Genomic DNA, 17,162 nt, shown 5'->3' on the forward strand with positions numbered 1-17,162 from the left:
CTTAATGTCTGGGTTCATTTGGGTTATTGCTGGGCAATAACAGAACATTGCCAACTGTTAAGAAGATTGTTATGTAGTTCTAAGTTGAGCCCTTAATTGGGGTGACTACGTACCAAATTTTAAATGAAACCAGGGTTCTGACTGCTGGCACTCCCCATGACAAATGGCTGGTGTTATTTACTCCTTACTTATTTTTTATTTCTCATTTATTAATCTTATGTGCATTGAAACATACAGTGAAATACATATTTTGCATTTGCAATACAAAGATGTGCTGGGGGCAGCCTGCAAGTTCTGGTTCCCACAATGCTCAGCAAAGCAACTCCTTTCCCACCAAGCACACACAGATGGGGTCGCCAACCACAGGAGAGTCCAGCTCTGGGCCTCACACCTCCCAATTGTGATCTCAGGGCTTTGATTACCAGGCTTCGACCCAGGATTCACCAATCAAGGCCCTCGGACTTCAGAACCTGCTAACCAGCTTTGCACCTCCAATCCTAGACTTGTGACCCCAAGACCCACCAACCTCAAAGATTACCAGCCCTTGTTTTTGGGACCCACAGACGTCAGGTCTCTGTCCTTGGTTTCCAACTGCAGAACAGTCTGATGTGAACTCCCACTGCTGGCTTCTTCCCCTATCTCCCCTATCTCTACATTTACAGTCCCTGTCCTCTCACTCCCCTCATAAGACCATAAGACAAAGGAGCAGGAGTAAGCCATTTGGCCCATCGAGTCTGCTCATCACTGTCCCTACCCCTAATTTGGACACTTTTTTTCAGTGAGCCCTGATGTCTTGCGACAATCTGGCCCTATATGGTGTGTAATGTTAGAAGATTCAGATGACAGGTCGTCTTTATTTTGTTGCCAGCATCAACTTGTTCGGATGGATTTCTTGGTGGTGAACCACAGTGTCTTTCTGCAGCAACCCTTCCATTTGTATACTTACTTACTGCCCATTATGCTGCTCACATTTAGGACAGCAATGAAGATTCTCCATCTCTGGCAGAGTTCAGGACTTCCTTCACTGTGTCAGTAACTTCCTCTCAGTTTTCACTACTGTCAGTCATGCAAGTCCTGGGTAGAGACTCAGGAATACCATCACACTGAAATGCAGAACGATTCTTCATTGCTGTTTCTGTAGCTAGCCCTGAGATGAATTCCCCAACCAGGAACACATGTGGACTACTCTTTATCTGTCCTCTACCCTTTGACTTGTTTGGCATGGGTGATCCTACCAAGAGCCAAAGCACAAAGCCCTGACTCCAGCCAACATAGCTCTCTGGGTCACTGAGGCACACAAGCCTCCAGACCACGATAAGGTTGTAGTCCTCTTGGAGGGTTCCATTTGTGTCCGAACATCTTTCCTCCCCCCACCCCAAAACATGTACAAACATGTAATCAATAGGAAGTCAAAGTTTTTTAAAAATATTTTTGACAGCAGTTTAAAGATCCGTCCCTTCTCTGCTATAGTAAACACGACCCCCACTGCTTTTTGGGCCTATTGGTGGCATCACAACACACCTGACCCTTCATGATGTTCCTTCCTACAGATTATGCCTAATCTGTGCCTGGCCCCATTCGGTTGCAGCTCCGTATTGCCGGTGTCTATATTCACAAAGGTGACTGCCCTTGTAGGCTCATTGTTTCTGCCTGCTCTTGGCCCGCTGAACATACCTCATCATATCTCAAATCGGTCTTGCCCTCCCGCCCACCTTGTCCACTCCCTTCCCGCTTACATCTGGACATCTTGCATGCTCTTCATTTTAAGAACCTCCAGTTCCCTGGCTGCCTCTGCCTCATCTTCACATTGGGCATCCAGTATCTCGACACTTCCATTCCCCACCAGGAGGGTATTCGGGTTCTCAGCTTCTTTCTGGAACTGCTACACCGCTGACCCTACCTCCCCAGCCCTGCTTAAAATGAATAACAATACACGGTTATCATTAAGCAAATTATTTTAAAAAAAACACAGACAGAATAAACGGCATATGTCGGAGATGTGAATTAAACAGAGAAAATGTTGGAAATAAGCAGATCAGACAATGTCTATGGGGAGAGAAACAAGTTAACATTTCGTGATGATGAGTTATTTTTTTACCAGATATCGGAGCCACTGGAGAATTCTAGCATTTTACGTTTCTATTCAGGTAGTGAGTAATAACCATACAACTGGGTCTGATCACTGAACTGAGTAAGTTGTACACGGATCAGTGAGACCAACGCAGCGAGTCCAGCTCAGCACAGAAGGCGAACGAAATTACAATTCTACAGTTAACTCGGGTACTTGGAGGAGGAAAGAACCAGTTTGGAAGAGATTTATAAATCTCATCCCCGGCTGTCAAATAGAACGAATGACTGAGGAAATTTCAGCTACCGTACCAGTGTTCATTCTCAGAACTCAGAGACCAGAAGTGGGTGTTTGTGGACTGTACTGATGCAGGGAGTTAATTGTTTTCCGGTTTTAAAAAAAATAGCGGAAGATAAAAAGTGATCGAGTTATTTTTGTTTAGTTTGATTTCTGGTGAAGGAGCTGTGATCGTCGACGCAAAAATGGAAGATGCAATCACACCTTGTACTTAGGCAGCTCTTGGTACTTAGAAGCACGCAGCGGAACTGGACGGGCGGGAACTGGTGCGAGCGTGTATGGGGGAGCGGGTGGGAAAGAGTCGCTTTTGGAGAGAATTTGTCCGAGATTTGCAGTCCTGGCACATCGGGTTGTAGCGTGTTCCTAGCATCACCATGATCACATTTTGTTTCGTTAGGATGTAGCCTTACCAAATTCCAGACGTGCCCGTATGTGATACTTTGTAATCGAGATTCATTCGTTCCAAACGGGTCTTTTTGTGGAAATACATGTTATACAGGGAGCTAACCTGCTTGTCTCACTGGAGAAATGCAACACAGCCCTATAGGCTGTGTTGCAAACACACCCGTCCTCAAGTATCTGGATGCGGCTCTGCCTTATCTCCCAGCACGAATTTCTGCTTTGATCTCTCGCTGGAGAATTATGAACAATGCCTTGGTTAATCCACACTCTTCACCAAGTGATTTGATGTCTTGATGAATTAGTCCAGGTGCCAACCCCTTTCTCTGTACAAAAAGCAAATTAGCGAGCTATTGGAATTCTGATGAGTAATGGATCAGGGCGGAGGATCAAACGCGAAGCTGGCCTGCCCACGGGTTTATCCTTTATGCTGTGCATTATATTCTTTTACGTGGGTTGTGCCTGCAATTAAACTGATAAGAGGGCACACAAAGAAAAGTATTGTTGCTTCTCCAACGAAGAAAACATCTGTTTCAGCGTTGCCCAATATGAGTGCCTGTGTCTGGCGGTGATATTTCGCAGGTTAGACCTTTGGATGATCTCCTCCAGCTGCCCAGCAGGGTTTCTTTGTATGGGTCAAGAAGAAATAATGAGGTTGATCCTCCAGCATAAGGCTCCAGTATGTCCAATTTGCACAGCGCAGACTAGGTGGAAACGGGCTGGTCATGGGGGCGACCAAAGGGAAAGAGAAGCAGTGATGTGGCACCTTCACTCTGCCTGCACTTTGAACTCCAGTTCCCATTCCCCAGCTAAAACATCTATCCATGGCCTCCTCTGCTGCCGTACTGAAGCTTAGCACAGTGTAGAAGAAGAACATTGAGCTACTGAGGCTAAATGGGTGAAATTGGGGAATAAGAAAGGGATGGCCACGTTAGTGGGATTATATTATAGATCACTGAATAGTCAGTGGAATTTAGAAGAACCGATCTGTAGAGTAATTTCAGTATGCTTCAAGATACATAAGATGTAATAGAAGGCAGTTTTATCTTTCCACATATTGAATGGGATTCCCATAATGTAAAAGGGCTGGATGGGATAGAGTTTGTCAAATGTGTTCAGGAAAGTTTCCTTAATCAATATAGTAGAGGTTCCAAACAGAGATAGTGCAGTATTCCTATTAGGAAATGAGACTGGGCAGGTGGCAGGACTGTGTGTAGGGGAACACTTTGCACCTAGCGATCATAGTCTCATTAGCTTCAAGATAATTATGGAGAAGGATGGGTCCGGTTCTCAGGTTGAGATTCTAAATTGGAGAATGGTCAATTTTGACTGTATCAGAAAGAATCTGGAAAGTGTGGGATGGGGCAAGTTGTTTTCTGGAAAAGGTGTTCTTGGTAAGTGGAAAGCCTTCAAAAGTGAAATTTTGAGAGGACAGAGTTTGTAAGTTCCTGTCAGAATAAAAGACAAGGACAACAAGTTTGAAGAACATTGGTTTTTGAGAGATATTGAAGCCCTGGTTAAGAAGAAGAAGGAGGTGCAGAGCAGATGAGGTACTTGAGGAATATTTAAAAATACAAGAGAATATTTAAGGAAATTGGGGAGGTTAAAAGAAGACATGAGGTTGCTCTATCAAACAAGATTAAGGAGAATCCCAAGGGTTTCTATGGAAGCCAAAAAAGGTTAGCAAGGGGCAAAATTGGTCCTCATGAAGATCAGAGTGATCATCTATGCATGGAGTCAAAAGATATCAGGAAGATCTTAAACAGATACTTTCATCCGTATTTATTCAGGAGACAGACACAAGGTCTATAGAAGTGAAACAAAGCAGCAGTGAGGTATACAGATCACAGAGGTGGAGGTGTTTACTATCTTAAGGCAAATTAGGGTGGATAAATTCCCAGGACCTGACAAGGTGTCCCCTCAGAGCTTGTGGGAGAGAAATTTAAAACACACTTCACAACAAGTGAGGTACTGGAGGATTGGAGGATAGCTGATGTTTTTCCACTGTTTAAGAAAGGCTGTAAGAATAAGCCAGGAAATTACAGGTCAGTGAGTCTGACGTCAGACATTAGTAAGTTACTAGAAGGTCTGGATATATAAGTATTTGGATAGATGGACTGAATAAGTCAATATGGCTTTGTAAATGTTAGGTCATATCTAAACAATCTTAAAGAGTTTATCGAGGAAGTTACCAAGAAAGTTGATGAAAGCAAGGCAATGGATGTTGTCTACATTTACTTTAGCAAGGCTTTTGACAAGGTCCCGCATGGGAGTTTGGTCATTAAGGCTCAGTCACTTGGCATTAAGGATGCGGTGGTAAATTGGATTAACATTGGGTTTGTGGGAGAAGCCAGAGAATGGTAGTAGATGGTTGTCTCTCTGACTTGAGGTCTATGACTAGGGATCAGTGCTGGGACCATTGCTGTTTGTCATCTGCATCAACAAACTAAATGATAATGTAGTAAACTGCATCAGTAAATTTATGGATGACACCAACATTTATCAAACTTGCAGTGGGATCTGGGCCAGCTGGGAAAATGGCAGAAGGAATTGAATGCAGACAAATGTGAGGTGTTGCCCTTTGTGAGGAGAAACCGGAGTAGGACTTAAGTGGTGAGCGGTAGGGCACGGAGGAGGAGTGCGGTAGAACAGAGGGATCTGGGAATACAGATCCATATTTCTTTGAAAGCGGTGCCACAAGTAGATAGGCTCGTAAAGAGAGCTGCCATCAGAAGTGGTGGATGTGGGTTTGATTCCAATATTTAAGAGAAATTTGGATAGGTACATGGATGGGATGGGTACATACAGGTATGGTCTGGGTCAGGTCAATGGGACTAGGCAGATTAATAATTCACCATGGACTAGATGAGCTGAAGGACCTGTTATTCTGCAGTGGTGTTCTCTGACTTTATAACACCTCATACCCCATTTTAGTAGTCTCCAACGGGACTACATGGACATTGGTCACTCTAATTTCTGGTAACTACTCGCCTTGTTTACCCATCCCTCTGACCCTTTTTTCCCTTCCCCATCCTCACTACTCGTCCATCACCCACACCTTCTTCCCTTTGTCCTCTCCCTTGCCTCTTCCACCTATCACCTGCCAACTTCTCACATCCCCCTCCGCCTCCCACCAATTTACCTTCCCCCACCGCCACACACACCTGGATTCACCTTTCACCTGCCAGCACCAACTCCTCTCCCATCCCCCACCTTTTTTATTCTGGAGTCTGCCCCTTTCTTTCCTCTCCGATGGAGAGTTTAGCCCGAAATGCCCACTGTTCATTGTCCTCCGTGTGTGCTGACTGACCTACAGAGCTCCTTCAGCATTTTGCGCGTCGCTGGAACAATGGTTCTTCTAATCGAAAGAATCTCTGTCACTTCGCTCAGAGCCCCCGCATAATTGGCTGGTTGAATGAGCGATTGGAGTAAACGTACTGGAAATTCACAGAACGGGAAGAAATCATGTCTGCTTTAAGTAATTACAAAACTTTTTTTTTCCTTTAGCCTCGCCTTATCCCCATTTAACTGAAAGCTGGCTAAATCTAATTGCAATGTTGGTAACACTCAGCGAGCAGTCAATAATTTCTTGCAGCCTGCAACCGAATTGCAAACAATTTGCTGAAAACCAAATTTCCTCACGGTTAGGGCGCCGCTGGAAACCTATTGTACAGTCTTCAAGCGCCACCTAGCGACCACAGATAACCAACTTCAGATCGGCCACGATATCTTTCGCCATCGATTGGAATTCGATCCCTCTTTCATACATACTCTGTGCTTCTCAAACCACTTTACTATATTGTGGAGGCCCTCATTTCTGCCATTAACTTCGGGTCGCGTCGACCCGACTGAGGTCTCGGACGTCGGTGTTGACACACGGAACACACCTGCAACTCAGCAACTGTGACCACTCAGGGGCACCCGAACAGGGCTGGGGATGTGCCCACGTATGAGCTGGCAGAGCTGCCTTTTCCTCAAATCGTTTCATGGTTCCTAGTTCACCGAGCAAACAAAAACAAAAAAAAACACCATTCGCAGGTGGAAGAACCCGACTGGTCGGCTAGCGACTGTGGAGGTAAAATATCCCAACGCAGGGTGTCGAGCGGAAAGTTGACTTTCGCCTCCGCATATGTTGCTTGACCGTCCGAGTTCTTCCAGCATTCTCAATTCCTGCAGCTGCACCGTCCTGTGCCTTCTAGTTCGTCATTTATCTGACCCAAAACAAGCTGACAAATAACAATGACAGTGTTGCTGTTAGTTTCCTGTTCTTTCAATAAGCTCTTGTTTTTCAGTAAATTGACTGCCTGATCCACAGTAGACACTGGCCAGCGCTGTTATATTCTCATTTGGCGCGGTCGAACAGATTTCCTTCTCTCAAGCCCCCAGAAGAATATGAGAAGGGGGGACAGGCCCGATGCCCGTGCGGACGGTGGAGCCAAATGAAACTAATCCCATGTGATTTGAATCCCCCCATACCCTTCACATTCATCTGTCCGTCAAAATGCATCTTAAATGCCACTATTGTGTACACTCCACCACCTTCCCTGCAGGCCTCTTCCAGACACCTACCATTCTTTATGAAAGAAATTTACCCTCTCCTCCCATTAAAATTCTCCACCCCACACCTTAAACCAATGCCATCTGCCTAATATTGACATTGCTACACTGCGGAGGTATTTTTCACAGATAATTTCATAAACTTCAATTAGGTCTCCCTTCAGCTTCCAGAGAAAATATTCCAAGCCTGTCCAATCTCTCTTTGAATCTAATCTAAATATCTCTTTAATCATAAGATCATAAGGATATAGGAGCAGAGGTAGGTCATTCAGCCCATCGAGTCTGCTCCACCATTCAGTCATGGGCTGATCCAATTCTTCCAGTCATCCCCACTGCCCTGCCTTCACCCCATACCCTTTGATGCCCTGGCTAATCAAGAACCTATATATCTCTGCCTTAAATATATCCAATGACTTGGCCTCCACAGCCGCACACGGCGACAGATTCCACAGATTTACCACCCTCTGACTAAAGTAATTTCTCCGTATCTCAGTTCTAAATGGATGTCCCTCAATTGTAAAGTCATGCCCTCTTGTCCTAGAATCCCCTACCATGGGAAATAACTTCACCATATCTAATCTGTTCAGGACTTTCAACATTTGGAATGTTTCTATGAGATCCCCCCTCATTCTCCTGAACTCCAGGGAATACAGCCCAAGAGCTGCCAGACATTCCTCATATGGTAACCCTTTCATTCCTGGAATTATTCTTGTGAATCTTCTCTGAACCCTCTCCAATGTCAGTAAATCCTTTCTAAAATAAGGAGCACAAAATTGCACACAATACTCCAAGTGTGGGCTCACGAGTGCCTTATAGAGCTTCAACATCCTATCCCTGCTCTTATATTCTATACCTCTAGAAATGAATGCCAACACTGCATTTGCCTTCTTCACCATGGACTCAACCTGGATCCGGGCAGCATCCTGGTGAACTTCCTCTGCACCCTTTCCAAAGCCTCCACTACCTGTAATGGGGCAACCAGAACCGAACACAAGCCTCCAAATGAAGACTAACCAATATTTTTATGCAGCTGCCACATGGCTTCCTGATTCTTACACTCAGTGTGTCCACTGATAAAAGCATGCAAGACATACAACTTATCTTCTTGTGTTGACCTCAGAGACCAGAAGGTTAAAAGGCCATTTCAGAGCTCAATAGTTGCATTGTTCTGATGGAATGTGAAAGATTCTCTTCCATGAGGACTTCTCAGTCACACTGCTATGTGTATAATCATATGCCATTCCCATTGGCATTGGCCCTGATTTTGCAGGAAGCTGGGTGCAGGACTGGGGTGAGTAGTGAGGAGATGGTCATCTCAGGATGGACAAACTAAGAACAGATTTCTTTCTCAGACCATCTGTTGGGAGTGGGTGAAGGGATCATCTGGCTGGGCGAAGGAGAAGCCCGAGGCCAGAGGAGCAAGTGGTCAGAAGCCAGGAGAATGGATGTTAGGTTGGGGTTGAAGGCTGGGGTATGTGGGCCAGAGTTCAGGAAGGTTGTGGGGTTCAGAGGTTGATAAGCAGTTTGGAGCTTGGGAATTGGGAATATAAATTGGGATTGCAGAGGTCAGGGGTGGGGGAATTGGAGACTGATGGGTTTAGAGAATTGAACTAAATAAAGGGGACAATTGAAATCTCTAATGGGAAGGAAGGTATTCAGAGGTCGGAAGGATTAAAAGGCAAGGAGCTTCACATGGCCAGTAGGGGAAAACAAGTGGGCTTGGATGGCAGCAGGATAGGTCAGTCATGAGATCAGAATCCATGGCCAGGGAGCAAGTATAGGATCAGATCCAGTCAGTGGGAGATTGCAAATAATCCCACGACATGCACCTAATCATGCTGGCTCATAGCTATTGGTGGAGAAATGCATTTTACTTGACCCAGCAGCTTAAATTCTCTGTCACATTAACCAGTTTGCATATCTCCAAATCAGAACACACCTTATTGATTGATATTATTTTAGTTTCTCTGATTGAAAAGGGAGGAATGTAATGGTTGGCAGAAATAAGAAGCTATTCTATGGGTTGAAGAGTCTCAGATGAGGAGGATGATCACATTATTTTGATACTCTTGATTGTAACAGGCTTTGTAGACTTTTCTGTGTATAACGTCCTAAGCACTGATATTAAAAATAAATGACCACATGTTGCAAGAGTTTGATAAAAAGTGGAAGTTTATTTATAAAGATACTGTTCCATTATTTATAAATCTACTAGCCACTTTTGGCTTTGTGATTTCAAACATGCTTATAAATCTTCTAAATCTCCAGAAAATATAGAACATGAGAAACAAAAAATAATCATAATCAGCAGAATAATGCACAGATCTGAAGAATGGTCTCCAACCTAAAATAAATAATGCAACTTCTCTTTCCAATGATGCTGTAGAGCAATGTTCCCTCTGTTTTTATATAGCCGTGTGGACCAACCATTGCTCTGAGCAGGAATATTTTTTTTACAAGGCCTGAAGACTGCACAGCACTTTAATAAACATTATATAAAAGAAAATTCTAGCTGCGTGGCAACAAAGGCTATGTGCATGGGAGTATTTCAGTTACTGCGAGGCCACGCATCTCTGCGGTTTAGAGGGAATAGTGCTGTAGTGGGCACTGACTAGTTTGGAAATATTCTGGTTTGGGATTCATGAAGATACATGGTAGAAAGCAGAAGGTGGAACTTATCCATAAATTGATTTGAGAGTACTGGGAAAAGAAAGGATAACATTTGTGGAATCTTAGTAATAATCAATATGGGCAAGAGAATGGGTTGGGGGATGGGAAGAACAGAACCAGGTCAGGTAAACAAGCAGTTGAAGTGTTAGACAAACTAATGCAATGGGCTCCTGCACTTGATGAGGGAGTGGATTTAAGAAAACAGAATTGTCTCTCACCAACTCTTCCTTCAGTTAGTCCTGACGAAGGGACTCGGCCTGAAACGTCGACTGTACCTCTTCCTAGAGATACTGCCTGGCCTGCTGCGTTCACCAGCAACTTTGATGTGTGTTGCTTGAATTTCCAGCATCTGCAGAATATCTGTTGTTTTTGTTTTTGTAGAATGGAATGATAGGTTGGAAGGGTGAACTGTCTTAGCACTGAAGGTCATAAATCTGAATCAAAGATTGGTCATGACATTAGACTGTCTGATACATTAAAATGTCAAATAAGTTTGGCTAAGATAAAGTAGGTTTAAATTTGCAACCTGCATTCTCATGATTATTTCACATGTGGGACTTGTCGCTCAGGGTCTTGTGTTTTCTTACGACTTACGTGACTGTTTTTTCCCCTTTCTCGTTATTTTTACTGTATATGTTTTTGTACCTTGGCCCCAGAGGAGCACACTGTCACGTTTGGCTGGATCCATGTATGGCGTGAATAACAATTAAACTTGATTTGATCTCGCTTTAAGGTACTCAGGATGTGCGCAGCACAACTGGCAGGTGTGTTTACTGACATTTTTAATCTCTCCCTCTCCCAGTGTAGAATACCCTCCTGCTTCAAATTATCCATCATTGTCCCTGTACCAAAAAAGCCCAAGGTAACAGCCTGAGCAGCTGACCTCCTGTTGCACTCACCTCAACAATAAGCAAATGCTTTGAGAGGCTGGTCAAGGACTACACCTGCAGCATGCTACCACCCAAAATGAACCCCCTACAATTCCTCTACTGACACAACCGATCCAACAGATGATGCAATAGCCACTGCTCTACATACAATCCTTACACATCTGGAGAAGAAAGATGTGAGAATGCTGTTCTTGGACTACAGTTCAGCATTCAACACCATAGTTCCATCCAGGCTTGACAAGAAGCTCAGAGACCTCGGCCTTGACCCTGCCTTGTGCCAGCTGGATCCTGGACTTCCTGTCAGATAGCCAGCAGGCTGTAAGACCTCCAACCTTCAGCATTCACCTCCAACCCTCTGACTCTCAATACAGGAGCCCCTCAGGGCTGCGTACTGGGTCCCCTCCTTTAGTCCCTGTATACCCATGACTGTATCGCCACCCACAGCTCCAATCTGCTAATTAAATTTGCCAATGACACTACATTGATTAGCCTTATCTCAAACAATAACAAGGTGGCCTACAGGGAAGAAGTCATCTCTCCGACACAGTAGTGTCAAAAAAACAACCTCTCCCTCAATGTTGCAAAAACAGAAGTGCTGGTTGTGGATTAGAGGAGGAATGGAGACGGGCTAACCGCTATTGATATCAATGGATCTGGGATTGAGAGGGTAAACAGTTTCAAGTTCCTCGGCATCCACATCACCAAGGATTTCACATGGTCTGTACATACCAGCTGCGTGGTAGAAAAGGCACAACAGCGCCTCTTTCACCTCAGACAGATGAGGAAGTTCGGTATGGGCCCCCCAAATCCTAAGAACTTTCTAAAGGGGTACAATTGAGAGCATCACTGCCCGGTATGGGAACTGTACCTCCCTTACTCACAGGACTCTGCAGAGAGTGGTGCAGACAGCCCAGTGCATCTGTAGTTGTGAACTTCCCATGATTCAGGACATTTTACAAAGACAGGTGTGAGAAAAGGGCCTGAAGGATCACTGGGGACCCGAGCCATCCCAAACACAATCTATTCCAGCTGCTACCATCCGGGAAGTGGTACCACAACATAAAAGCCAGGACCAACAGGCTCTGGGACAGCTTCTTCCACCAGGCCATCAGACTGCTTAATTCACACTGATTTGAGTATACTCTATATTACATTGACTGTTCTATTTATTATAAATTACTATGATTACACATTGCACATTTAGACAGAGACGTAACGTAAAGATTTTTACTCCTCATGTATGTGAAAGATGTAAGTAATAAAGTCAATTCATTCAATTCATTATTCTGAAAATGAAAAGACAGTTAATGCTAGAAATCTCAAAAAAAAGAAAATGCAGGAGATATTGCAGCACCATTGCCACAGCTAAGTAAATCTTTCTGTGAAACTTCTTTTCTAAAGTTCAGATGAGTGGAACTGCCTTGACCTAACTCCATTCATGTATCTAGCAAGAGCTTCAATTTTCATTTCCAGACAGCTCTCAATCTCCCTTTGGAATTATCGTTAGTGCTTCATTTCCTTCCTCTTGGTCATATAAACCACATTACAGTAAATTCCAGTTAACTGGGGCACATTAGGACCAATTAAGTGGCTGCACCAAACACCCAAGATCTCCTGGAAATGGTTAAAAAGTATAAAAAAGATAAACTACTGTTTAACTCGGTAAACATTTTTGTATTTAAATTAAATACAGAACAAATAAGAACACTACCAATACCTCTACATTACTATAAAACTTGAATTAATTCCTAATAGTTATCAGAGGAAGTAATCCCTTTTGATTGACTGTAAATGAACAAAATTACTGTAGACACCTAGTGCAGATAGTAGACTTAGTTGTAACATTCACGGTGATTGTTGATAACCTTCATAATTCCTAACTCACTCCCGGCTGTTTCTAGCATCTCTAAGCCTGAAAGCTTGAAACCGCGGTGAGCACAACCATTCTGAATTGTCTTACTGCTGATCTCTCTCCAACAATCAGTGAGAAAAATCACTGCTTTTTGAACACAAGCACACATAACTGACACTATTTAAAGTTATCGCTCTAAGCACAGTGTAGTGTCTAACAACTACGCAAGTGCACTCAACTGCTGCTAGTTAGAAACTATATGGCAACAGTCTCCTACACCAATTAAGCAGCACATCCTGGCTATTTTCTTCATTCAGTTTTTGTTCTTTAGGAGTTCTCCCAAATTAACTATTGCCCCAGTTAACCAGATTCCACTAAATATGGTTTTGGTTTCTAAGTATATACTGATGACATTCAGCCACGAATTTCCACTGCTATTTCGACCCTGTGCTCTTAAGTAATTTAAACAAACCCCCTTTTGGAATTAGCTAAATGATGACAAGATTGTAACAATCATCTTTGCATCCTATTCCTCAAACGATCACCAATTCTACCTCTGTCCCAGTCAGATGACTAAATACTTTTTGATGTTTCTCTCTGTGCCTTGTGGCACATCGGGTGGCAAGTCTGCCATTTCTTTAGCATTTATCTGCTTGTAACGAGGTGAAGTTGCTAGCTCAACGCTCAACCCAGCATGGATGGAAAGCGTGCAAGGAGCCGGCCGGATTTGAACCCAGGACCACTCGCCTCGAAGTCCAGTGTGGATGCCACTACACCACCAAGCTAGGAATACTTCTTACCTCCAACCATTATAGCTACGTGGCTGCTTCCAAGTCTACGCCAGCTCTCAGAGCATTCCAACCAGTCCCATCCCCCACATATTTCCCTGTACTCTTTTCCCTCTTATATTTCCATTAACTCCATCATGATCAGCATGACTCTCTTACCAATAGTGTGGGCAATTTATGGAAAACAATTAACCTACCACACTCATGTTCGGGACATGGGATGAAACTAGAGCACTCAAGGAATATGCACACAGTCGACAGGAGAACATGCAAACTCCACACAGACAAATGTCAGAAATCAGGATTGAACCTTGGAAATGTAGTAGCATTACCTGTAGCATCCCTGTGCCCATCAACATTCATCTGCTGAAGGTCATCTACGGCTTCATTTCTAATCCTGTTCTTGGTCATTTCCAGACTGAGGTATTTCAAAGCTCTCCAAGTCAAATAAACTCTCCTCGGGTTTCCAGCCGGGTACAGGTATTAAGGAGGCCTGAGAAGAGTTTATTTGTCATATATGCCAGGAAAGCACTAGATCCTTTTTCACTCTTGAAGTCATTTGCAATTCTCTGAAAATGCTACCTCATCTTATCCCTATTTAGTATTCTGTAACAGTCCCCACCACCACCCCTTCCTTAACTTCACAGTCTTTCGATTTCTCAAACAATCTCCCTTTTGTTTAAATTGTTTCATGAACATAGCTAACCTTATCCTTCTGACTTGTTGCAGAACAGACTGTTCCTATTACACTGGTCTTTGCAAACAAAAAAAAACTACTCCCTGACAGCCTTACCCACCCCAATCACATAGTCATGTCTTTTGTCATCATTCCCATTCTTTGAAATTCCCTCCTTAAAAATTCCAAATCTCTTTCTCTCATTAAGACCTTCCTCAAAACCACATTGACCTATGACTTTGATTATCAATAATTACTTGTTTCATTCAAAATGAGCAGCAGAATATCCAGACAATAACAAACTCCTTTGGATGTATTAATATAGAAAAATGGAGGGGAGTGCATAAAAACAAATCAAATCAAATCAATACTACATACTGCAAACAGGTTTACACTTAAAATTCTAATATCTAATGGTACAACCTGATACTTAAAGAACTGGCCTACTTTCAGAGAGATTTGATTCTGACTATGAATATCTTACACACAAGAAATGTATTTAATACAGTACATCTAACAATAAGAAAATCTCATCCGTCTTCACAAGTGTATCTAAAAAGTGATCAGTCATTTTAAAATTCGCCAACAAAACATAACTTCCACATTTTGTCATAATTCATTGTGATACTGTGTGAAAGGCCATTTCGGATGCCGTGTTACTTTCTGTGCAGCAGACATCACCAGACGCATAAATTCGGTCACGTCAAAAGAATAGTTAGTAAACTTCGGATGATCCCCAAGTGTTGGATGATGTCCCTGCATGAAGGAAAAAGATCGTGTACAATTAAAATGAGGAAAAACTGTTTAATTTCTCCATCCCGAGAATTTGACAAACACAACAAAAAACTACAAATGTAAACATTGACAAGATAATTCAAAGACAATGCAAATAATTGCCATATTTTATTTCCATCACAGCATAAAGTGGAAATACTTCAGTGAGATCTGTGAGGAGGATGCTAAGAGGATGCAGGGTGACTTGGATAGGTTGGGTGAGTGGGCAAGTTCATGGCAGATGCAATTTAATGTGGATAAATGTGAAGTTATCCACTTTGGTGGCAAAAATAGGAAAACAGATTATTATCTGAATGGTGGCCGATTAGGAAAAGGGGAGGTGCAACGAGACCTGGGTGTCATCATACACCAGTCATTGAAAGTGGGTATGCAGGTACAGCAGGCGGTGAAAAAGGCGAATGGTATGCTGGCATTTATAGCAAGAGGATTCGAGTACAGGAGCAGGGAGGTACTACTGCAGTTGTACAAGGCCTTGGTGAGACCACACCTGGAGTATTGTGTGCAGTTTTGGTCCCCTAATCTGAGGAAAGACATCCTTGCCATAGAGGGAGTACAAAGAAGGTTCACCAGATTGATTCCTGGGATGGCAGGACTTTCATATGAAGAAAGACTGGATGAACTGGGCTTGTACTCGTTGGAATTTAGAAGATTGAGGGGGGATCTGATTGAAACGTATAAGATCCTAAAGGGATTGGACAGGCTAGATGCAGGAAGATTATTCCCGATGTTGGGGAAGTCCAGAATGAGGGGCCACAGTTTGAGGACAGAGGGGAAGCCTTTTAGGACCGAGATTAGGAAAAACTTCTTCACACAGAGAGTGGTGAATCTGTGGAATTCTCTGCCACAGGAAACAGTTGAGGCCAGTTCATTGGCTATATTTAAGAGGGAGTTAGATATGGCCCTTGTGGCTACGGGCGTCAGGGGGTATGGAAGGAAGGCTGGGGCGGGGTTCTGAGTTGGATGATCAGCCATGATCATAATGAATGGCGGTGCAGGCTCGAAGGGCCGAATGACCTACTCCTGCACCTATTTTCTATGTTTCTATGTATCTCTCTCTAGCAAACATTTGATTATTGCAGTTCAATAGATTAATGAGCAACAGAGGGGAACAAGTTTAAATCATTTAGGGGTACGAAAAGACAATATGCCTGGCCTTGCCCAAAGAATACCAAGTCTCCACAATATATTGCCAGGCAATGTGATCCTTGCTGACTCCTTATACCACTTCAAGAGGAAGCTGGACCTTCTTCAACTGGGTTAAATACCACATTTTTACAGATAGGACTCGTAGAAAGCATTCGGTCGATATCTTCTCCAATGGGATTTCAATTATCTGAGGAAAATTGGAAATTAATTCTCCAGGATTTCTTTTTCATTAATCACACCATTTTATTCTCTTTTTTGTTGCTTTGCCCAGGAGATTATATGGCAGCAGGAGTGATGATGTGGGGAAGAAGCTATAGTTAATATTAGGTAACTATGCTCCTGCTGGAAACATATCTGGTTCTGCTCAAATAACCAACTAGTCATTTTCTACATTGTGCATTGTCCTATTTGAAAATGGAGGCAATGTACAAAATTTCACAGAGGAATCATGAGCATTTTGAAAACAGGAACTTAAAGTTATCTTAAAAAAATGAGCTGTAAACTTTTATTATTAAATTTGCATCATTCTATTTACAAATTAAAATAGTGAAATACTTTAAAATAGCTTTCTTATTGGTGACTGAGATCTACAAAAAACAACCAGCATCAACAGGTCCAGCTGTGCCTCACGTTCTATTAGAGTTTGGCTTGGCGACCCAAGTGTACACATTGTGAAAAACCATTAAAATTGAGATTGCAGTTAAATAGAATTCAAACCGTCAGAAAGCTGCATTAATTAGACTTCAAGTAGCTTTGTTTCCATTTTCTCTAAAGAATGTCCTTTCATAACATTACTTTGTAAATAAAAAAAAAATCAGTGGACTATTTCCTTGTTCTTATCCATTTTAGATCAAGGGCTCCCAAACGGGAGTCTATGGACCCCTTGGTTAATGATAAGGATCCATAACATAAAAAAGGTTGGGAATCCCTGTTTTAGATGTATTCTAGATGAAACTACAGAAAATAGGGGCAGAGTAGGCCATTCTGCCCTCCAGCTGATATGGCTGATCTATGCTGGCCTCAA

General features: G+C 43.0%; 1 protein-coding gene across 5 annotated transcripts in view; it reads right to left on the bottom strand.

Annotated features, from left to right (window-relative positions):
* Positions 1–9,516: 9,516 nt before the first annotated feature.
* eogt (EGF domain-specific O-linked N-acetylglucosamine (GlcNAc) transferase) overlaps positions 9,517–17,162 on the bottom strand; it is a 41,500-nt gene continuing 33,854 nt past the window's right edge. For 2 of the 5 annotated variants that reach the window (XM_072280535.1, XM_072280536.1), the window contains one exon: positions 9,517–14,953. In XM_072280535.1, the coding sequence (XP_072136636.1) occupies positions 14,807–14,953 (147 nt within the window). In that variant the 3' untranslated portion in view covers positions 9,517–14,806. The remainder of the gene's footprint in view (positions 14,954–17,162) is intronic. The other 3 variants (XR_011889387.1, XR_011889389.1, XR_011889388.1) reach the window with 3 other exon arrangements.

Source organism: Mobula birostris, chromosome 16 (genome assembly GCF_030028105.1).
Source record: "Mobula birostris isolate sMobBir1 chromosome 16, sMobBir1.hap1, whole genome shotgun sequence".
Lineage (NCBI taxonomy): Eukaryota > Metazoa > Chordata > Chondrichthyes > Myliobatiformes > Myliobatidae > Mobula > Mobula birostris.